General features: G+C 40.9%; 1 protein-coding gene across 4 annotated transcripts in view; it reads right to left on the reverse strand.

The window, feature by feature from the left end:
• Positions 1-23,500, reverse strand: part of ino80 (INO80 complex ATPase subunit) — a 56,487-nt gene that overhangs the window by 3,158 nt on the left and 29,829 nt on the right. For 2 of the 4 annotated variants that reach the window (XM_088089323.1, XM_088089322.1), the window contains exons 28-36: positions 14,818-14,945; positions 7,543-7,637; positions 6,956-7,028; positions 6,220-6,378; positions 5,638-5,740; positions 5,435-5,523; positions 4,328-4,483; positions 3,044-3,254; positions 412-627 (exon numbers count right to left, since the gene is read on the reverse strand). In XM_088089323.1, coding sequence (XP_087945449.1) covers positions 412-627; positions 3,044-3,254; positions 4,328-4,483; positions 5,435-5,523; positions 5,638-5,740; positions 6,220-6,378; positions 6,956-7,028; positions 7,543-7,637; positions 14,818-14,945 — 1,230 coding nt within the window. The remainder of the gene's footprint in view (positions 1-411; positions 628-3,043; positions 3,255-4,327; positions 4,484-5,434; positions 5,524-5,637; positions 5,741-6,219; positions 6,379-6,955; positions 7,029-7,542; positions 7,638-14,817; positions 14,946-23,500) is intronic. The other 2 variants (XM_042503253.2, XM_042503252.2) reach the window with 1 other exon arrangement.

Below are 23,500 nucleotides of genomic sequence, written 5' to 3' on the forward strand. Positions count from 1 at the left end.
CTATGACATATAACACATGCGTCAGCCGCGTTTTCTAAACAATAACAATGGAAAAACACGTCAATAGTAATGATCTGCCTTCTCTGTTATTTGGTGTCCGATCTCGTCCTCTGCTCGTAGAAAAAGGAGCTCCTGAATCACAGTTTTCCCAAATTGCGGACATTAACAACCACTTTTCTTCTTTGAATTAGCTGCTGATGGCTAACAGATCATCTTAGCATCCTGTTTCTGCAGTTGGTAACAATTGTTACACATTGAATTATTTCTTACTGAGAGGAAACACTAAGTGCACCATGCGTACCACTGACAAACTTCACAAACAGACTGTTTGGTGTGTTATTATTATTATTTTTTTGTGCAGGGTAGATGGAGCCCGCCAGCGTGGATGTATTTGTGACAATGTTCACCAACCTTTAGAAACACTGTAACCGTAAGCAGCGTAAGCTGCTGCAGATGCAGCTGCCGCACCAGCCATCGCTCCCGCCATGGCTGCAGCGCTGCCGGCTGTTGACTTGCGCCCGCGTCCTTTCCCTCCAGACTTCGCCCCGCCTCCTGATCCTTTAGGCCGCCCCCGACTCCGTCCAGACCTGCCTCTGCCGGGACTGATCGTTTCCGAGGCAGAAACACCTGAGGAAGGAAGAGAAACACAAGTGAAAAAACTACAATCTGAAAAATGTACGCCAACAGCAATTAGGGTCGGGCCAGTGTCAAAACTTTCCAACCAGTTTGACATTGAAAAACATACAAGACCGAAGCGGTTTAAGGAATTTTACCAGGTGACCCACAAAATTCAGCAGCCGCTCCTCGATGGAACGTAATGCTCACATGAACGGAGCAGATATGATAAATAAGATAATCCTTTATTAGTCCCACAGTGGGGAAATTCTATTTGTTACAGCAGCTATGAGCTACGAAGAACAATAGTCAAAAAATAATCACAAATATAAAAATATCGAAATGTTAGATAATACAAAACAAGGTGCCAAGTATGATTAGAAAAACAAGGTGCAAAAAAAGTAACATAAATTAAAAAAAAACTACAACATGCCAATATATATATAAGAAATTGTGCACACTAATTGCACATGGAGATAAACAAATGCAACAGAATACAAACGTTTAGAGGACATGGCAGGTCAGGTTCGGGGAGGCAGTGGGAGACAGGTGAGGGTCGGGGCAGCGATGGCGAAGGCTCTGTCCCCCCCAAAATAAACCGACCCCGAATAGCCAAACCCACGAACAACACATTACAGCACTAACAGCGCTGTGAGAGAGATGCTGTGTCTGGTTTGGCCTGAACCCAGACCTTCAAAGATACTGAAATGTGAGTTTTCCTGTAATATAGAAGAATTACTACACATTCATCATCACTCATCATTACACTAAGTACAGGCTCAAGCAAAAAGTGGAATATTGCTCTCGTTTTCCGTACTGTTTGCAGAATTAGAGCCAGTTTGTGCCTCACTGGTAATGTCCTTAATCCCTCCAGTACCTTCTCCCCCTCGCTCTGACTCCCTGCTCTCTCCACCGGTCTGCATTTTCTTTGCGTGTTTCCATCCAAACGCTGTATATTCGACCCTCCTCTGGGGGGGAGATGAGCCTATCCTATCACTAACACCCAGGCGCAGATGAAAACCCTCCACAAATCCCTCAGTCTTACCCTCCCTTCGTGCCTTAATCTCACCCTTCCTCCCTTTTCACTCGATTGTCCAAGTTCACCATTCGCTCCCTCATTTCAACCTTCGTTCTGTCTTTCAAACCTGTCATTATAACGTCATTCACATCTCTGAAAGTACCAACTTTTTAAAAATAATCTCTTTGGCAGGAGCCTCTTAGCATGGCAGCAAAAATCCAAAATGGGTTTCAACGCAGCAGCATGTATTTAGGAGGGATTACCGTATTGCAGCGCGTCCAAAGGACAGATATACGGTGGAGGCGATATGAACTATAGGCTCACTATCTGTCTGGATCCCACAGTACAGAACATACTGAAATATTATGTCCAGGGCAAAATAAAACCCTCATAAATCTGAATTATCAGCTGCATAACACACACGAGGCAACACATCACTTGTCTAAATGGACGCCGGCCTATTAAAACACGAGTTCTGATAGTGAACACAACACACCAGACTTCTGTAGTGACCTTCATGTGAGTCACACGGATTTGCTTTTCCACGCCGCCTTAACGCGATAATGTTGTCTCATAGATAACATACAGGTTATGTTTTATTTGGCACGTTTGGAGCTTTGAGAAAGACAGATTACACATAGAGAGAAGATCTAAAATTAGGAAACCACCAAATATGAACATTTTGACAATGTGCGTCACAGTACAGGACAGAGTATAAAAAGAAAGTCCCTACAGAAAACAAAATGCTTAGTTACATTTATAATATCCTCCACTTTTGAGTTAAGCAGCGTTTTGTTGTTGTAGCGGTCAAAGTGGAGCCAATATGAAAAAGTTAAAGGGTAACAAACGTAGGCCCCTTTCTCCCATGTGTTTGTGTCTGAGTGACTAACTGGAACGAAAATTTTTGAAATCAGTCCAGTATTGAGAAAAGGGGTGCTGCGACAAAACAGGCTGCTTAGGGAAATTATGCACCATCAATATATGTCCATAAGTGCTTGTTTTTACCACTGACAGGCTTAGACTTGTATTATAAGTCTCTGACAACATTATTAACGGATTCTTACAGAAAAAGACTGTTAAAGAGTAAGATCTTTTTTGTCGTATGCAGTTTTATCATTGTAATACGCACTTCATTTAAAGTTGACAGACACAAAATAAAACTTACAAACACCATCATTAGTGCATCAGTTATGGGCAAAGTGTGAGGAATTAAAAAGTCTTCTTAGATTTTGTATAGATTTGATCATTTTCATGACAGAAATTCAAATTTTTAAGTACTCATTGTGCTGTTTAACCCTGAATATTATTGCATGGTGTCATCAAACAGCAGCGAGGGGGCGGGACTTATCAGATAGTGACTTTGTATCGCATTAAGGTCAGAGGTCGGCTAAAATCTATTTGCTCTCTCACCGTTCATGTTGTCAGAGACGGATCCAGACACAGAGGAGGGGGAGTTGGTAGCGCGGGACTGCGGTGCAGAGGACACCGGATCGTCCACGATGACCAGCATGTCGCTGCTGCTCTCGTCTGCGTCGGCGTCCGGAGGTAACGAGCCGGGCTGGAGCTCGCTGCTCAGGGAGATCTGACCGTGCACAGGAGCACACACAGACATACACACAGGCTGGGGGTCAGCACCACAGGGAACAAGGGAACCGGGCCGGTGCGGCGAAGAAAACAATAGAGGAACGGTGTAAGGAACAACGAGGAGAAGGAAGGGATCAAAGGAAAGGAGGCGGAGGAAGAGCAGGAGGGATGGAGTAGATGATTTATAGAAAGTAATAAACAGAGAGGGAGGAGGTCAAGTCGAGGTGACAGGATAATAGGATGAAAGTAGCACAACAAAAGAAAGGGAATCAATAACCAAAAAAAGGAGTAAATATTAAGACTTTTTCTTCACTTTAACCCTTTGAAACCTTTTTCGACATCAGTTTTCTTGTGCTGCGTTCAGACTCATTAACTTGCTTTTTGACCCTTTTAAACCTGAGCAAAATGATTTGATTTCAAAACACGAGGAAAAAAAGGCAATGATCAACTGTCCCAAAAATTGCAAGAAATTAGATAAGAAAATTACCCTAAAATTACTTTTAAAAAGGAGATGAATATTAGAAAATTCATCCATGGGGAAAAATATCCCAAAAACTATATTTATAATTAAAATAATTTTATATTTAAAATTATGTTACAGAAAAAAAATAATAAAATATATATTTTTTTATTTTAAGCATCTTTTTAGGTCATCTTCTTGTATATTTTTGATTTTTTTTTTGATTTTATATTTTTCTTATTTTCAGGTATTTTTTTTTTACATTTTCTTTTAATTTTAATTTTTTTAAAACAGTTTCTTGCTCATTTTTGGACCATGTCTTGTTATGCTGCTTGTTGCTTTCCTGCTTTGTTTTTTTTTTAAAGATTATTTTTTTGGCATTTTTGCCTTTATTAGATAGGACAGATCAGCAGTGTGAAAGGGGGAGAGAAAGGGGACGACATGCAGCAAAGGGCCGCGAGCCGGACTCAAACACGCGACCGCTGCGGCACAGCAGTGCCATTATACATGGGGCGCCTGCTCAATCCACTAAGCCACTGGACGCCCCCTGCTTTGTTTTTTAAAGAAATCAACGCAATCTGCTAGAGTTTCAAGGTGGTAAATTAAAGAAAACTCTCCCCCCTTTATTTCCTCCCCCTGGGTTCCCTCACCTCGCTGAAGGGACTGGGCATGGCCGAGTCCATCTCCACGCTGATGAAGGAGTCGTCTCCGTCTGCAGAGAGGTTGGAGTTGTCTGCTGACGGTGCGTGAGAGATGACCAGGTTCACCTCCTTTTTCTTCTTGTTCTCCGACTCCTCGTTCTTCTTCTGCGGTGAGAAACAGATGAGGGGAGCGGGAGAGGAGGGGAAGACAGGTTAGCTTTCAAACATTTTACACTCACTTTGGTCCTTGTTCGAATCATCAGGAGACCCCTCAGTCAACTCAGACCCCTCAGTCAACTCAGATTGCTCCAAGCTAACTTTTTTTAAAAATTTGTTTTGTCTTTTAATTTTGCTGGTAAGTGTGCTGTCTGGTGTACTTCGGGGATGTTTTGGTCCCCACATTTGGTTGCAGAGTGAGCGCTCTTGACTTTCACAGTACTCTTTGGTACAGACAGCTGGAGGGAAGAGGAGAGCTCTGCACCTTAAGACTCCGAGATAAAGTTAATTCTGCCGTCTGCTCAGAACAACTTAACACGACAGTCTCTGGCTTTTTCTTTGATATCGATCATTAGCGCTGTTAGCTGAGTATTTATCTTCAGTTTGTTTACGTTGACTAAAAGATCTGCAGAATTTCATTTGATCATCATTAGACTATTGTTAAAGTGAACGCTCTCCTCTGTACGATAGCACGCACAAGCTAACAATACATACTTTATTTATCTATTCTTCTCAATATCATATTGAATGAATGAAAGAGACGGTATTACTTGTTTCCATGGATTGCCGGCATCTTTCCGGTCTGATTGCCGGTTTAGTGATTGGCGTGACATCAGACTGAATTTCTCCAAGACTTGATGCTGTTTCAACTTTTCGCCGCAGACCGCTGCGGTTCTCTTTTTTCGGCCCACCCTGCAGCCTCACCGCCACACCGGATTTAGAGAGAATGCAGCCTTAATGCTGCATCTACATGCCGCTCTTTCTCTTCCTCCATTACCTCCTTCCTTCACTGATCACCTCATTACTTTCTTGTTTTTGCTATATGTTCTATGTTCTTCCGACCATGCACTGCAGACAGAGATGACATTTGCGGTTCCTGCTGATCATGTTGTACTGTACCTTCTCGGCGTACTTCTCCCTCTTCCTCTTGCGCTCTTTGACTTTGCTGCACTCTTCCTGCTGCCTCTTCTCCTCCTGCCTCTGACGCACTACAGAACAAGACACGATGAATATATTTATCTTTCTTCCTCTGCAAGGGTTACTTTTAAGTAAACGGAATGAAATTAAGATGTATTAATTGCATGAAACAGTCGAACGCTCACGTTTCTTCTCCAGCTCGTCGTCGTCCAGCAGCAGGCTGACCACCTCTTTGGGTTTGAGTGTGTCTGGTTTGAAGTTGCCTCCAGAGATCACCACCCTTTGGATCTTATTACACAGACAATAAAAACATTAATGAACTGCGATGAATTTATGTTTACAGCACGATTTACTTTTGTTGCTAATTTATCCAGCAGTAGAGTTTTTTTTAAACTCTAAGTTTATTATTTTTTAAAAATGCTGAACTAAGTGGAATTGTGATAAGAGCCATACAAAAATATTTTATATATTTTCATTTTTTTACTTTGTTATTTTATAAAAAATTAAGAAAAACCCTTAGGAACTGTTTGAATACAGCCATTTTTTCTTGTACTAGAGAACATACATATTATTGGTTTTCTTAACTTTAAGTACTTGAAGTGTGCAGCTGTATAATACAAGTACATACAGGTATCAGATCAGGACTCAGTATCAACAGATCAACATCAATTGACTCGGATCGGGATCGGGGGCCAAAAAACGTAATCAGGACATTTGTAGTTCAAACTGGTTCGTGTGTCGTACGAATGAGCGCTTGTGTTTCGAACCTCGCTCTTCTCCTTGGCCCGCTGCAGGATCCTCTCCTCGATGGATCCCTGACAGATGAGGCGGTAGACGGTGACCTGCTTGGTCTGACCAAGCCTGTGCGCTCTGTCCATGGCCTGCTGGTCCACTGTGGGGTTCCAGTCGCTGTCATAGAAGATAACCTAAGGGAAACCAAAAAAAAAAAATCGTAACTTTTCCACAACAATGAAGAAGACGTCGAGGTCACCCTGGGCCCGTTTTTAATCCCGCTGTGTAGTTACTGTTTCCCACATGATTCAATCTGTGCGATGACAGCGCGAACATTACGCAGACTCTTCCTTTCTCTGTAATTCCTGAGACTAATTACAGGGACGTGTTATCCCAAGTGAAGCGGCCCTTTGACGTGACAGATGTCCCGCGTTAACAGTCACTTCAACCTCATTGTCTCGAAAACTAATCCCACTTGAACGCGGCTACAGGGACACAAAGGGAGACTATGCTGAGAGATGTTGATAAACATACAGAGAGAGATCATCATTTATATAAGAGTCATAACACCACTTCAATGCACACGTACACACACACACACACACACACACACACACACACACACACACACACACACACACACACACACACTGAAACTGTCATTTCTGTCAGAGAATGAACACCGGCTTGTGACATATTTAGGAAATATTGGCGCTCTTTAAGCTTTGATTTTGTGTCGGCGAAGAGTTTTTTCTGCAGAGTGTGACTCACAGTGTCAGCAGCAGTCAGGTTAATGCCGAGCCCTCCGGCCCTCGTACTCAGCAGAAACACAAAGATGTCCGTCCTATGGAAGGCAGTGGAGGAGAAGGGGAAAAAACACACAAAAAAAGATAGAATTTACATCTGTGCAAGTAGAAATATCCATGTACAGCAACATGGCATGAAATTAAGTGTAAGTTAACACCCTTTCTAAAAAATGTCAACACAAACTTTAGCCTGACAAAACACTGGGTATAATTTACAATGACATAGTTTGTTATAGCCTATCAAAGCATGAGAGAAGAGCATGCAAAATAAAACATGATGCACAATATCAATGGAAGATTGCAGAAAAATAAAGCCGCTCTAATAAACCACACCACTCCCTCATCTAAAACCCCTACGAGCTGCACCTTAATGTAAACCAGAGCATGTGGACTCTAGGAAAAACACACATTCACGTTTGGACGCGCACATGTAATGTTAAACTGTTCACTGATTGCTGCAGTATACAAAAAGTCTGAATTACAGTTATTTAGTGGTGAAAAGAGGTGTTTGGTTTCATGCGCACACCGTAGATCATATCTGTCTCTACCCACCGGCTCTGGAAGTCAGCCACCATGTCTCTGCGCTCAGAAATCTTAGAGGATCCATCCAGGCGCATGTAGGTGTGCTTACGATAGACCATGTACTCCTGGAGAGACGGGACAAAAGAGTTAAGAAAGATTAATTAACCTCTTCAACTCCACATCAGCTAATATGATATATATACTGTATACATGCATAGATATATTCTATTTATTTATTTTTGCCTAATTTTGCCCCATGTATTTATTTCCTGCTCATATTTATTTATTGGTGTATTTTTTATTCAATATTGACTTAAATGGCATTCCATATAAAACTTCTAGCACAGTGAAAGAGGTTAAGAAAACCCATAAGAAAATAATGCGGCGCACTAAGCCTCCCATTTATTCTTTTGTTTGCCAGAATCAGGTAAAGTGCAGCTGCAGTTTAGTGGATTGTCTCCAAATATTCAAATATTAGAAAATGTTGGTCACGTACAATCAGCGACAAACTCACTTTTTTAAACAAATTTATGAAAAGAGCTGGAGCGAGTCGTGCGTGGAATCCAGAAATAAAGTTCATGGACTTGAACTAAGCCTTCTTGGATCACCTTTAATGCTGATTTTGAAACCAACAAACTTGATGAAACTGGAAGCTGATACGGTTTTTCTAAATTTTAATAAGTTCTCAAATATGTACTGCTACTTGAGTCTTCCTCTGAGGCGCAGAAAAACCCTGCAGGTCTACTTTTAACTTCCAAGGGTCAAAGAATACCAATCTTTAATGTAAGAATTTCTTTTTTGACAGAAACTCTGCGTCCAAAATATCAAAATCCCACATTTCTTATGCGCATTTGCCGGAGCTGAAACCACAATCCGAGCCCGGAGAGACACCGAGAAATGCAGAATTTGATATTCTATCCCCCCCCGAACGTCCGCTAAGCTGCTCTGTGTAAGAGTGTGTGTGTGTTTGTGTGTGGGGGTGTTAGGCCTGACGGGAGGGGAGCGGTGATGAGGTGACATGTTGATCTCTCTTTAAGCGCTGCCCTGAACCCACGACCTCCTCACTCAAACACGTCGGTGCCCCCCAAAAACCGATGAAGCCGCCACAATTACTGGCACACATCACAACTGGCCTCTCGTGATCATTAACAACGATATCACTGATTCGACATTATGTTTTCCGTGACCCCCCTCGAACCCCTGTCATGACACTGGGGGGCCGCAGTCCCGGCAGGGCCTGCCCTCCTCTTTCTGTGAGTCTGGCTCTGCTCCCAGCAGCCCCATCTGCTCTGAGTGAACACCACATTAGGGACCATTAGCCCTGCGCTCGCCAAAATGCTGCTAACCTTGTTGAATGGAGTTTTGATAGCTTGCCAGCAGATATTGTTGCTCTTACAGAAAGCCTTACTCAGCCTCCCTAATCTTAAATATTCATCTATGTCTAAATCAGAAGGAAAAAAGTTTGAGAAATAGATCACCTGAGATCTCTCAGAGGATTATCTGTTACCAGGGATCCTGCAGCTTAAGGCAAGCTAGATTTAAGACTTTTTTTTCTTTAAATGCTACTAGGAATGAAGTTTAAGACTCATTTTTAGAACAACCAGAATTGAAGAAGGAATTATTTTCCCCCAAATTTCCCCCCAGGGGTCAGGTCGGCTACCTCTACTGAGGCCTTTCAGTCACAGCTGTTTTCTCAGCGTTTTTATGAGGGATTCATGTACTCTATTTTGAGTTTTGATACTGATTGTTACTTTTCTTTGTGACATTTTTTTTCTCTGATTGTGATATTTTGTTGTATTGTTCTTTTTGTACGGCACTTTGTAACCTAGGTTTCGAAAGGGGCTATACAAATAAAGTTTTATTTACTTACTTACTTATTGTAACATAAAATCTGATTTTTTTAGTCCAGAGAAAGAAGTTTTCTCTTTATTCTTTTTTGCTGATGTGTTTGAAAAAGTCTTTTAAAGTGTATTTCTTTGTTCCTTTGCTTTGCTATATTTTAGGAAACCTTCTGTAACACCTTGTCAAGAGATGAAAATGGCCTCCTTATTCTGGCATTTTTACATATTATGTATTTATTAATTTGCACCGTCCCTTCTTAAACAAACTAAACCTGAACATATTTGGTTTGGCGGCAGAAGTGGGGAAATATCTGGCCTTTCTAAATGGTTTTCTTTGTGTTTCTCACTCTACATGTGAGATTCCACTGATTGGATTCCCACCATGACAAGTTTAGAAAAGGAATTTATTAAATTATTTAACAATAAAAGTTAAAATATAAAAAGATAAAAAGATTTTACAATGTAATGTCAGGTCAAAAACAATTCATAAAATCCTACTGTCCCGTTTCTTGGCATTTTTAACTAATTTCAAAGATTTTGTTTTTTCATTTTAATACCAATTAAGGCATTTTTAGACAGATTAACATGAATCAATGAATTAAATACCTTTTAAGACTTTAAGGATCTGCAGGAACCCTGTCTCTGCAACCTTCAGCTGCCGTGATTTAAAGCTTGTTGAGTCCTGCTGTAGCGCTGCCACACTGAAACCTAAACCTCAACAGCTGGCAATTTACTCCTCTATTTTGTTTGGATCGGTGTTAATCATGAGTGACACTGCCGAATTTCTGCAGCTTTTCACTGATTTTGTAATGTGTTCCACTGCAATTGTTAGAAATCAAAGTGTAGGTTCAGGTCAACCTTTAACTGGACAAAATGTAAATCCAGTTCAACGAACTGTGCACGGCTTATTAGGACGTATTTAGTCACAAAAAATATGGTTGTGATATCTTACAAACAAACTTGAAATGATGTATGAGCAGAGAGAGGCGTGGGAGGAGAGACATTTGTTTGAGAGGCATAATGAAATGTCTTCCACACGAAAACCAACTCGTGCCAGCCAGGTTGTTGTCGACTTCCCAAACAATGACAGGTCCCCAACGTCAAAGACACGGTGTGTATTTATTGCTCATGTTGGGAACACAGTGTGCACGGTCACAGGCGGTTCCCAATTCAACAACAGCTAAAAATACCACATAAAAAAGAAAAGGACTCAAAGTAGTGGCACCATACAAACATTTTTCAACAGCGTGCATTGTCAACATTGTAACAAAAGTCTTTAGTGGGGCTGAGCTGCATCAAACCAGTCTATCATCACTGCTTCCAGAGCCACATTATAAACAGCAGCAACCAAATCTACCAGCTTGATACTGGAGAATCCATCAAAAACAACAGAACTAACTTACTAATGTCGTCTCACATCGATTACAGGCCCTGAATTGAATTAAATTAAAAGTATCATGGCAGACACTAAAGTCATCGTGAAACCACAGGCATGTACATGTACTGAACACTTAAAAGAAACCACGTGATGACATGATTTGATACGTTTCCAAGTATAAAAATAAAATGTATAACTGTGTCTGTTATCTTATGCGTAGTTTTTCCTCTGTTTCGCTCATATGCGCAAGGAGGCGGCCCTCTTGAAGGCGCAATCATCCATGGGATCGCCACAGAAACATCAGTTCGTCACTGTCTGTCATGTTTTTGTCAATTTTATTTACAAAGTCCAGTATCAAAAATCAAAGTTTGCGTCAGAGGGCTTTACAGTAGACGACATCCCTCTGTCCTTACACTCTGACTTTGACTAGGGACCCCCCCGCCCCAAAAAAAAGGGTTTTGGTGATGTGCACCTGGAGCGCTTGGAAGTCGGGACTCAGAAATTTCAACAGGGAAATTCTGACTTTGAATGGAAAGCAGCATTAATTCACAGGTGACACTTGTTTCATTGCATTTGTAATCACAGTACGACAGAAACATTTAATGAAATAATCAGAATGTATCATAATATAATCACACTTCCATCCATGCTTTGCATTGCGTAATGAGTCACTGTATCCCTCTTTCTAAACAAAAATCTGCTGCTGATTTTCTGGCTGCAAAACCATCGAGTCATCGCGGGCACTCCCGCCAGCTCTGTAATGTAAGCCGCAGACCTGCAGTACAGCAAAGTGCCGTCTGAGCAGCCACACACACACAAGCAGGAGGGCAGCGACTTGGCGGCCCCGCTCCTCTATCGGCTGCTGCCAGAGAAAGCCAACAATGTTATTTTTCTTCAGGCCACCCGGATCCTCACGATCCATCACCCGACGGCGTGATGTCACCAGAAGAGCCGGCAGCCGACCGGCGACGAAAACAATGACGCTAATGACACAGATTAGCATCAGCCTCTCCTTCACTGTTTCTCTCAGTCACAGTCTCATGTTCAGGAAATCAACTCCATCTGCAGAGGTTTTATCCCCAACCGACGAGAAAGATAATATGGTGGAGGAAAACTGAAGCCAGATTGGGTGAATACACGACTTAATTCATGGACGTCTTTAACCCATTAGACGAGGAGCCGCTGTCACAACCTCCCATTACTGTATGAGCTCACTCATGCTGCAGAAACGGCCCCGTAACACTGACTCATGAGACCCGGAGAACAAAGCTTGGTGGGGCTCAGCGAGAAGAACATGAACCAGTTTCAGTGGGACGCCTGCATCCTGCTCACTGTTTAACCCTTCGAAACCTAGATTAACATCAGTTTTCTTGTGCTGCAGTCAGACTCCTTTCACAAGCTAATGTGAGCAAACATATAGAATATATAGAATTGATAACTAATTAATTGATTTGATTGTTACTCATTTATATATTTAAATTAGTTTAAGTAATAATTAATATGAGAGTATATCTATAGGGAAGTTGGATAATTAATTAATTTATATTGATTTATGAAGAAGGGGTGGGATTAAATAAGTTTTTTACTTCAGCTCCTTTTTGGACATGTGAACTCCAAACTGTCAAATGCATCACTATTATTATTATTATTATTTTTGTGTTGTTGTTTGTTTTGGTTTTTTGGTACTTTGTTGATATTCATATTATTTATTTATTTTTATTTTCTAATTCTGTGGCATTATACTTGTTCTTGTTTGTAAATGCTATTTTGCTCTCCTTGTTTGGTTTTCTTCTGTTTGTTTTTTACATGTTTTCGTGTTTGAAATAAAGATTTCAATCAATCAATCATGGGGAAAAAGGCAATCACCAATTTGGCAAGAAAATTACCTGAAATTAGCAAAAAAAAAAAAAACCTGGAAAAGTTCTAAAATAAAATAAAAAATAGTATATATTAATTATGATAAATATTTTTATGTAACCTAATTTTCAATATATAATTCTAAACTTTTACTGATATTTTTCCCTAGGTATTTAAAAATATTCTAATGTTAATAATTATAATAAACTAATGCTGATCCAGGTTTGAGAGGTTTAAAGCAACTTTTTTAAATTATTGCAACTGCTGTTTGGTCAGTCAAAAGATAGGTGTTAGATAAGATGCTTAAACTTAAACCATAAACTGATTTTATAACCACTACGCCTAAAAGAAGAATTGACACAAGGTAATTTCAGTTTTTTCAGGTATTTTGTTTTTGTGGAGCTTGGTATTTGCTGCTTTAAAAAGCGATCTATTTAACTTTAACACCAAAGGTTTAGTTACCTCACAAATTCAAATTTGGAACTACTTCATGACTTTTGACACTGAAAAATAAATAATAAAATTGAATTAAACACTGAAATACTTTTTAAGAACCTGCAGACACCCTGATTTTGTAGCATTTTTTTCTATGTGAATTCAAATTCTACATTCTGTACATTAATCTTGACTGCAACAATTCAATTCAAATAAATCTTCATTTTGAAAATAGTCCCAATTATTCTGGAGAAGAAAATATGCAATACATCCCTATTTCAAGCTAATAAAAGACTTTAAGAAGTATATAACTTGCTGTAGATAAAGTTTGGGGCCTAGGACTGAAAGGGTTAACACAGAAATGAACTGTTCTACATTATCTGATTCATCTCTAGCATTTTCACCTTTTCTATGTTCCTGCCGCCTTAAAAACAAGGCATTCCCAGCATTTTCCAGACGCGCAGGAAGACAGCCCTTACCCACCTGGGCCGAGTCCATCTGCCGTCAAAAGATTTGGCCGCAGAAACGGCACCGCGGCGTGTGAATGGGGAAGGAATTCCCAGTGACATCATGCCAGAGGCTTTTGGCTCCATAGTGATGTTTGCAACAAATATGGAGGCAACAATAGAGCACTGCGCCGAGGCTGTCGACACATGATTACAGGCAGCGCTGCTTTGTTTTCCTACAGAGAACGGTGACGCAGACTTTACAAATGATTTGACCTCAACCTGTTGGACATTAAAACCTGATAACAGCCAGCCAAGACGCTTCAAAACGGTCAGCGTCTCTGATGTAGTGCTTTTCTTTAGCATGAATTTAACAGCCCTTGCTCATGATTTAACCTAAAGGATACGATGATGTATCTGCGTTGACTTTGTGCCCATCCAAACAGCTTAGAGCACTTTAGATAAAGGTAATGAGATTCCCTAAAAATGACTCTGGCATTTCTCATTTCTGGCTTTTCTTCTCCATCTTTTCTCCCTCTCTGCCTCCTCAAACTACCTTTGTGTTCTGCTGAATTTCTTTCTCTTCTCACCCCGAGGCCCCTTACCACCCCCACCTCCCCCTCTCCCCTCCACCTCGCCTCTCTCCTCACCCCTTCCAGTCATCCCTCCCATCTGGCTGCATCCCCTGCAGATGAGACCCCGCTAATTAGCCCTGACCTGTTAATTAGCCGTCTAATGAGTGCACTAACGAGGGACAGGCGGGCTGATTAGAGGTACCGGAGCTCAATACCTCGCTCGTGTAAGCCCACCAGTCAAACAACTGGCTCCCAAAAACAGAGATATATGCAAACGACACATTAAAGGTGTGTTCACCGAGAACAAAATCATCCCTTTTTAAAAAATAATTCTTGGTAGAAGGTACTAGTGCATGGAGACTCAACTTGCTTTGTTTGGGGGCCACTTTTGCAAACTGACAAGGGGCCAGGGGCCAGACGCAACAGCCCCATACATTTTCTAGGATTTTAGGATGTTTCTTAGATTTCAGATCATTTTGAGGATTTTAGGACATTTCTAGGGTTGTAGCATGTTTCTCAGATTTAGGATGTTTCCTGGATTTTAGCATATTTCTCGCATTTTGGGACATTTGTAGGATTTTAAGCATGTTTCTGGGATTTTAGCACATTTATCATATTTTCAGACATTTCTCGGATTTTGGGACGTTTCTAAGATTTTAGGACATTTCTCTGATCCACTAGCCCTTTTTTTGATAAATAAGCTCTATTTTGGTCTTTCAGAAGACAGTCCAGTGTGTGTGTGTGTGTGTGTGTGTGTGTGTGTGTGTTTATACCTCCAGCAGGTCTATCATGCGGGTCATCTGAGAGTAGATGAGGACTCTGTGTCCCTGAGCCTTTAGCCGACTCAACAGGATATCCAAGGTGTGGAGCTTTCCACTTTCCGTGATCAGGCTCTCCTTATCTGAAAGAAGAGGAGACAGAGAAGTGAAAACCCAAAGTACCCAAAGACTCATCTGACACACTCAGAATGTCCTACACAAAAATCTTCCAGGTTTGTATACAAATATGTGAATTTCCACAATATGTATGCTTAGATCATTAAAGAGGATCTATTAAGCTCAGGTTCATACTTAAATTTTAGGTTTCTACAAGAACATGTTCACACGCTTTAATGCTAAAAAAACCAAAACAAAACAAACTTTCTCATAATATCTCTGCTGCAACACCTGCGTTCACCCTCTGTCTGAGAGGGCTTCGTTTTAGCGCCTCTCTCTCTCTTCTGAATCTTAACACAACGGGACATGTTCTAGCAGGAATATGGTCCAAAATCAGGTGGAAATATGTTACACCTGGAACCAAATTTACATGTTTCCCTGATGTCAGTATGTAGATACACATGTAGCAGTGCACTCTGGCCATGTCTGATATGAACATCCTTCTCTGTAACACTATACAGAGTGTGAACGTTAGTGTCGCCCTGGTTCCCTCATCAAAAAGCTAATGTGATTTTTCCATTGGATTTTGGATTACTGAAGAAATTAAGCTCCGTGGTAAACAAACGTTTATGATACTTATGCATTATGTTTAGCAGGATAATCTTCACAAACGAACACCACTTTGAGGATTTCTAAAGCCTAAATGCAACTGCCAGGAGTAAAAAGCTAATGTTTAGTTATAAACAAACTACACCACAGTTGCATGACTTGACGCCGCTCCGCAACGAGGGCGTAAAGTCGCGCTCAGCATGATTACGCTCTGTAGTCTCATTAAGCCACATGTTAGCAACCGCCTCTTTTTAGTCATCTAAATGCTTTAAAGTTCACAGTGGGGTATTCACTGACATATTTTATGTCGTAGAACAAAACACAAAAATCTCTTAAGCTTGTGTTAACCACAGACCCTGTTTCTATTTTGCAGGTTTTAGGATTCATATAAGATATAAAATTCAGACTTTATATCTCTTATAATTTACTTGACTGGACTTTGTCATGCAAAGAAATGAAAAACTCAGAGATTGTCATTTCTTTTCCCTTACTGCAAATATTTAGTGTGTTAACATAAAACCTAATTTGACACATCTGCTCACTGAAAAGCAACCCAATCAATTCTGAGGTTATTAACTCTTCCCTGATCAATACAAGACTTCGATAAGAATGTATTCTGGAGGATAAAGACCCTCTCACCCAGGCGGATCAGCCTGAGGATCAATCCCTCTAAATCTGTCCCTGATCTGGTGATTGTTTAAATAAAGCATGCGCCCTTATTGACCGATGAGAGCGGACAGAGAGTGAGTCCGAGAATGAATAATAGACAGAGAACATGAAAAAGTGATTTACAATCTGTTTCACACAATGGCACAAAAAGACCAACTAATAGGCCCAGCAGTTGGTCTTGGTCACGTTCTTGCCGACACCACATCAGGTGTTCTTCAGCCCTCAAATGACCACAAACGGGGAGCAATCTGACCCAGGGTCTGCTGCTGAAGTGGTTCCCTCCACGTCCAGCTGATGAGGAATTAACGTCATCTGGCACAATGTCAGAGCGAGAAAAGGGTCGAGGTCGCCATCGACTGGATGACAGGCACGCTATAGCGTTTGACCGAGGGGTCGTGACCCTGAGTGGGGAGAGCCTAAGGCCAGGTCCAGGGTCGGGTGACAGGGTCGGGCCGGGGTTACAAGAGAGTCCCTATGGGAGAGTCAGGCTTGGCTGCCTCGCACTCGAGTTGGACACTTGTTCCCAAGCCCTTTTGTACAGTGAAAACTGTGGATTATAAATATTTCCACGTCTTATTTCCTTGCTTTGTCAATGCAATGTAACCAACCGCGTTAAAGTCACGTTCCATAAATCCAAAACACGAGGTCGGAAGATTTAAACTGAAGCTGTGATAATACATTCGACAACTTCCTGCCACAATATCTGTAACACCAGGATATGAAATCATGGCTTAACCCTTTGAAACCTGGAGCGACATCACTTTCCTCGTGCTGCTTTCAGATGCCCTTCACAAGTATTCAAACCTTTGAACTCTAAGCTAATTAGTGCAAATTCTTTCAAAAACAGAAACAATGAGCGTTCTGGTAATAAATGTTTTAAAAAATAGCAAGAAATTAGTAGATCGAGAAAATTATTTTGAAAGAGCTAGAGAAAAATGTGTAGGTATAAAAGAAAAAGCTGGGGACAAACTATAAGTATAATTATTATAATTACATAGTTATTTTTAAAGCACTTTCTCAAGGTCATTTTTAAGATCTTTTATTTTAATTTATTCATTTATTTGTTTGTTTATTTTAAATTTTTATTTATCATTATTATTTAAAAGTTTTAGGTTATTTTTGTACTTTTTTCTAATTTTGGAGTCATTTCTTCTTTCGAAGCTCACTGCCTTCTTCCCACGTTTTTAAGAGAAATTAATTAAATTTGGTTTAAAGAGACATGAAGAAAATTGTTAAAATGTGCCTGATGATCCAACAAAAACTCACCAACTGGATATTTCTCCATTTTTTTAACCATTAGCACTCTATGCTAATGTGTACTCGGGCTGAACCCTGACCTGTGACCTTTTAGTAAAGCCGCCCAAAAAAGGTCAGGCCCTGTAGAGGTGTTAAAGAGGAACTAATAGAACAGATGAACAGGGGAAACACTCTGGGGAGGTATTGGAGCGCTCACCTACAGGTCACTGTGAAGTGGTGTCAGCCTGTCAAATACATTCAGCCCTGATCACACAGTGTCGGCAGGGCGACTTCTGAAGCCACACGATAACACATTTCCATTTAAAAATGGCATTTTAAAATGAAAACAATCTCCGTACACACCTTTTTGCCCTGTTATAGATATAATCTCCATACAAACTAACACACCTGAGGTTGCAGATCACATCACCATTCATGTACTATAGGCATGTGCATGCTGATGTATGCATAACGGGCTGCAACTATGATTATTTTTTTAGTGACCTATTTCTGCCCATTATTTTCACAATGAGCTAACTGTTTAGTCTATAAAATGTCAAAAAAGTCAAAACTGCTCATCACAATTTCCCAGACACCAAAGTGACATCTCAAATGTGCTTCATTTGCCCAGCTAATAGTCCAAAAACCAAAGACTCTTCTTTTACTATCAGGAGTGAAAAAGAAAAGCAGGAAATTCTCACATTTAAGTCTTTAAGTTTTCTTTCTGTCTGTCATTTCACTTGGTTGGTTTCCGTCAGACAGCTGTTAAATTGTGGCAGAATATACAGTCATGGAAAAAATTATTAGACCACCCTTGTTTTCTTCAATTTCTTGTTCATTCTAATATCTGGTACCACTAAACGTATAATACAATGAACACAACAAAAAATGCAGCTGGTCACATAATACTTTATGACCTATTTGACATTCTTAAGCTTAATTGATTCCCAGGGTATATAAGAGGCCATTTCATGTCACAAGCAGCACTGCACATGCAAAGGCCTAGAGTGGTTTCCTGCTTACATTCAAGCCGTAGCACAACTCAGAAGTTGTCAGCTCTCACATAATGCCTAAAACAAAAGAATTATGTGAAGCCACAAAGGCAGCCATCTTGGCACTGCTGGAAATTGGCAAATTGGAGAGACAGGTAGCGAAAAAACTGAAGATCTCCAAGACAGCCGTTCATTACAACAAAAAAAAACAAGCTGAACATGGCACTGCCAAATTGCTACCTGGCCGTGGCAGGAAACGTCTTTCTACCCCCACGAGATGACTGCGTGCACTCATCCGCTCCTGTGTCAGGAATCGTCGTCAGACCTCCAGGGACCTTAAAAATGAGTGGGCACTGTCGAGAAATGTGACTTGTTCCGCAAGGACAGTTCGAAACCGACTTGTTGAAGCTGGTTTGAAGTCACACAGAGCACGCAAGAAGCCCTTCATCAATGAAAGGCAGAGGAAGGCCCGGTTACTCTTTGCTCGAGACCACAAGGATTGGACTGTTGATGATTGGGCTAAGGTTCTCTTCAGTGATGAATCCAATTTTGAATTGATGCCCACTCCAGCCAACTTACTGGTTAGGAGGAAGCCTGAGAAGCTTACAACCCAGACTGTCTTGCCCCTACAGTAAAACATGGGGTGGATCAGTCATGATCTGGGGTTGTTTCAGTCTGAGTGGAACAGGGCAAATGCAATTGTGTGAAGGCCGAATGAACCAGGTCATGTACAGGACTACCCTTGAAAACAGTCTTCTTCCATCAGCTGGAAAACTCTTTCCTGCCTCGAATGACTGGATTTTCCAACAAGACAATGCCCCTTGCCACACGGCAAGGTCAGTTAAAGCCTGGATGGAGAACCACAACATTCGCACCATGCCTTGGCCTGCTCAATCACCAGATTTTAATCCAATTGAAAACCTGTGGAAAATCATCAAACTCAAAATGGAGAACCACAAGCCCAAAAACAAAGAAAATTTGTTTGAATTTGTCCAACAGGAATGGGCTGCTGTGACAGCAGAACAATGTCAGAAGCTGGTGGAGAGCATGCCAAGACGCATGTCTGCAGTCATCAAAAACAATGGTTATGCAATCAAGTATTAACTCTTGTGTGTATCATGTGTTTAAAGCAAACAGAAAAGAAAACATGGAATGCTTGAAAGTAGTGTTTTATGCAATGCCATAGCTATTGATGTAAGAATTTAAGTAATTTTGGTTATTATCAAGAAAACCATGGAAAATGAATAGTTCTTAGTTCTTAAATTAAACTCTCATGAGCTAGTTTTGTTGTTATCATTATAATTGTCCAAACAAATGCACCTTTAGTTGAGCCAGGCATTAAAATTAACAAGAAATTGAAGAAAACAAGGGTGGTCTAATAATTTTTTCCATGACTGTATATGCTCTTCACTACTGTTATTCGGCAACACGTTCTCAGAGCGGATAAAAATAACTGAGATGAAATGGGCTGAAATTGTGAAACTCTACAAAGTAAAATAGAGACGAAGAAAAGTAAGGGAAAAAAAACATAGGACAATAAAAGATACTCATAATACACTAATAGAAAGACACAATAAACTAAATCTGAAGCAGATCCAACTTAACTATAGATTTTTTTTGTAAGGTAGGCAGTCGTTACACATTTCTGTGGCTCATTCGGTATGTAGCAAGAAACCACAGCACCGCAATCCCCGAGATACACAAACACTGTATCCTGCCATCAAAGGCCTGTAATTGTCCCTGGCGTCGAGAAAGTGGATGAATTGAAAAGTAAAAGGAAGCGAGCGTGAGACACGCAGAGGATTAGACATGTGCGGCAAAAAAAAGGAAAAGGTCCAGACAGAGAGGGACAGACGGAGAGTGAAGGGGGTCTGTGGTGGCTCCGGCTACAGTGGGGCGGTATTAGCACGGTGGCGGCAGCGGTGATGTCGTGGTTAAGATCAGACGTGGGCCTCCTCACCGCAGGTGCCAGTCGAACCAGGGCCACTGCTTAGTCAAGGGCAGCGACCAGCGCCGCGGGCCGCGCTGCCAACCACCCAGACGCTAACCACCACTTGGCAAATACGCAAATGCTCGTATAAGGCAATATTGCTCAACCCCTGCCACCAATCTGTTTCTGTTTAGCAGATTACATTTAAGCCTCCAGTCTCCGATGTCATGTTTGAAGATGGGTTAAAGCCCCTTTTCTGAGGATTTCTGTGGCCAAACAGGACTGAGTGTTGTATGTATTTAATCTAATTCTTGAAGGGCATAAACTGTAAATCTGAAAATCCCATATTAAGCTGTTGGATACTATTATTTCTGTACGAAGAGACATGTCAGTCAGGGTAATCCTTTTGTTTATGCCTGGATTATGAGGGAGACCATTAACAGCAGAGCTGCTCCGCTCCTTAAGAAAGCCGCCTTGTGATATTTGACCAAACTGATGATGTCTCCTACGTGTACTCGCCATCCGATCACTGCCATGTTTCAAACTCACTGGCCTCCAGAGAAATGATAGGTACAAAAAAATGCTACATAATCAAAGCAGGGAAACAGATGTCCAACACAAATGACGACTGTTTGAATAAAAAAAAAATCCCACCCCTGCAACTATCCAAACTCCCAAAACCCCAGCGATGTGGCTTACAGAGGGAGAGGTGGCTGAGTTCAAAACATTTAGTGCTGCATGCAGAAAATCCCGTTTTCTAAATATCGCTGCCATACCCTATAAAGCGGAGCCAAGAAAATGAATAATTGCGATTTTGGGAGGGCTTTGGTGGTCTGTCTCATTCCAACATAACACTTATGGCTTACATTATAAGCTACGTGTGGCTGCAGTGAAGTGCACGACCATTGGTCATAAATGTGAGCAAACTGGATGCTGTAACCACGCGTGTAACATGAATTATGGAGAGCTCAGAGGGATTAAAATGGAAATGTCTATACGTCTGACATGTGTGGCGCTTTGGGACAGTTCAGCCCAAAATGAAAAGTACATAATTCTCCTCTTACCTAAAGTGCTATTTATCAATTGAGATTGTTTGAGAGTGAGTTGCAGAGTGTTGGAGATATCGGTGGTAGAGATGTCTGACTTCTCGCCAATGTAATGAAACTACATGGCACTCGGCTTGTTGAGCTCAAAGCACATAAAAAAATACATTTGAAAAAGTCAACAGCAATGTCTCTTTCAGAAATCGTCACCCCCGTCACTCCAGATAATCCACGGACCTTTTAGTGTGCAATAGCTGTGGTTACATGGATCATATTCTTCAATTATACGAAATATTCTGATGAGAGTCCAACTGAACTGTTACACGGACAATAAACAAAGTGATCCGATAAGTTGTGCATTTACATGCTCCAGTGCTGTTTATTACAATGTAACTTTTTGACTTGCGCAAAGTGGTTCTACCCGCTGTGAAGTATCTAATCTGCCCGAAATATAAAAAGAAAAAGTCTTTTTTCCAACCTTATTCAAAAATATTCAGTTCATAAAGTATAAAAGACGTAGTGGTTTCACTTATTATTACAGTCTAAATCTAATTATTGGGGGATATTAGGGTTCATATAAGCAACTGTATCACAGTGCAGAAGGAAGCGTGCATCTATTGTTAGCTCACCTGGCACCAGCTAAGCCAAGGAGGACGCCACTAATGTTTGCATCTCGCGCTGTCAGAAGCACGAGCCTCTCGTCCATGAGTAGATGCACACTTCCTTATGTGCAGTAATGGTGGGTGTAGGTCAAGAAAATAGTTCCTCATTATCTGATTTCCAGAAAGAGACAGTGCTGTTGAGGTTTTTTTTTTTTTTTTAAAGCATCACGAGTTGAGTGACATCTAAAAGGTTTGTAAAGACGGGGGTGAGTCAAATTCAAGGACTTTCAAGTACTTTTTCCAAGTACTCATTTTCATTTTTTTAAGGATGAAGTTTTTTTCAGCACAATCATTTGTTGCAAGAGAATTTGTAAATGGAGCAAACATGCTATCAGGGCCTAAAATCAACTTATTAAAAATAACTGGTTAAATTATTTAGGTATGCGACAATCAAATGACAAAAAAGTTTTAAATTGTTCATCTAAAATTATATTCAAGTACTTCTTCAAGGTGAATTGTCCCTTTAAATAGGGATGTACAAAAATATTGGTATGTCACTGGTATCTGCAGATACTGGCTTTAAAAGAAGTATTTGAATTTTTAATTGACTATGTGAACATGCACAAAACATCAACCTTAAGTTACAAGAAGTATTTTTTTATAATTCTTATTTTTCACAATGAATGAATCTTACATACAATGAAAATCATTGTATTTCATGTCTCCATCTGCTGGATGGCCAATATGATAAGAGTTTACATAACATGGTGTTAATTTCACTACAGAAAAGACGTGATGGTCATTAAAATTATTTGGGGAAAAAAGTGGATATATCGATACTGGTTATTGGCCAAATTAGTTGTTATATATTTGCAAAAAATTCAATACTGTGCATCCCTACCTTAAATTTAATTTTACAATATCATACACCTATAGCTGAGCCTCAAATCACCTGACGCAAAAACAAAACAAAGATGACAAATTCATTTCTGAACGCTCTGAAATGGACGCAAAACAACTTTCTAATTGTAGACTGACAAGGACAAGGACAGCACTGAGACCACACCCCAAAACACAAGCAAATCCCATGTGGTGTCACACCACTCTGCTGTTGCTATGGATACACATATCAAGCTTCACCACCTGCCCTGCCCCCCTCTCATCGCAGCCCACCACCACCACCGCCGCCACCCACCTAAATCCAATCCAGTCTAACAGCGGTATTTGCCCGGCCGGCCCTCCCCATCTCCTCCTCTCCTCACCTCCTGCTGGCAGATTAAGCTTCACTCCCATGTCCCTCCTCTCTCTCCCCCTTTCCACCACATCCACTGCACCCTCCAGCTCCCTCTCCGTCCTCTCCTCCTCTGCCACCATAAACTCTCCCTCCCCCTACTGTCTGTCCCCCGACAGTGTAATCCAATCCCTGTAGGGCCAGAGCCAGGGGCCTGACACGGTCCTGACCCAATTAGAGGCCTGCTGCCAGCTAATTAACCCCGGCCC

This window comes from Plectropomus leopardus, chromosome 16 (assembly GCF_026936395.1).
Source record: "Plectropomus leopardus strain MGB_pleo_1.0 chromosome 16, ASM2693639v1, whole genome shotgun sequence".
Classification (NCBI taxonomy): Eukaryota; Metazoa; Chordata; class Actinopteri; order Perciformes; family Serranidae; genus Plectropomus; species Plectropomus leopardus.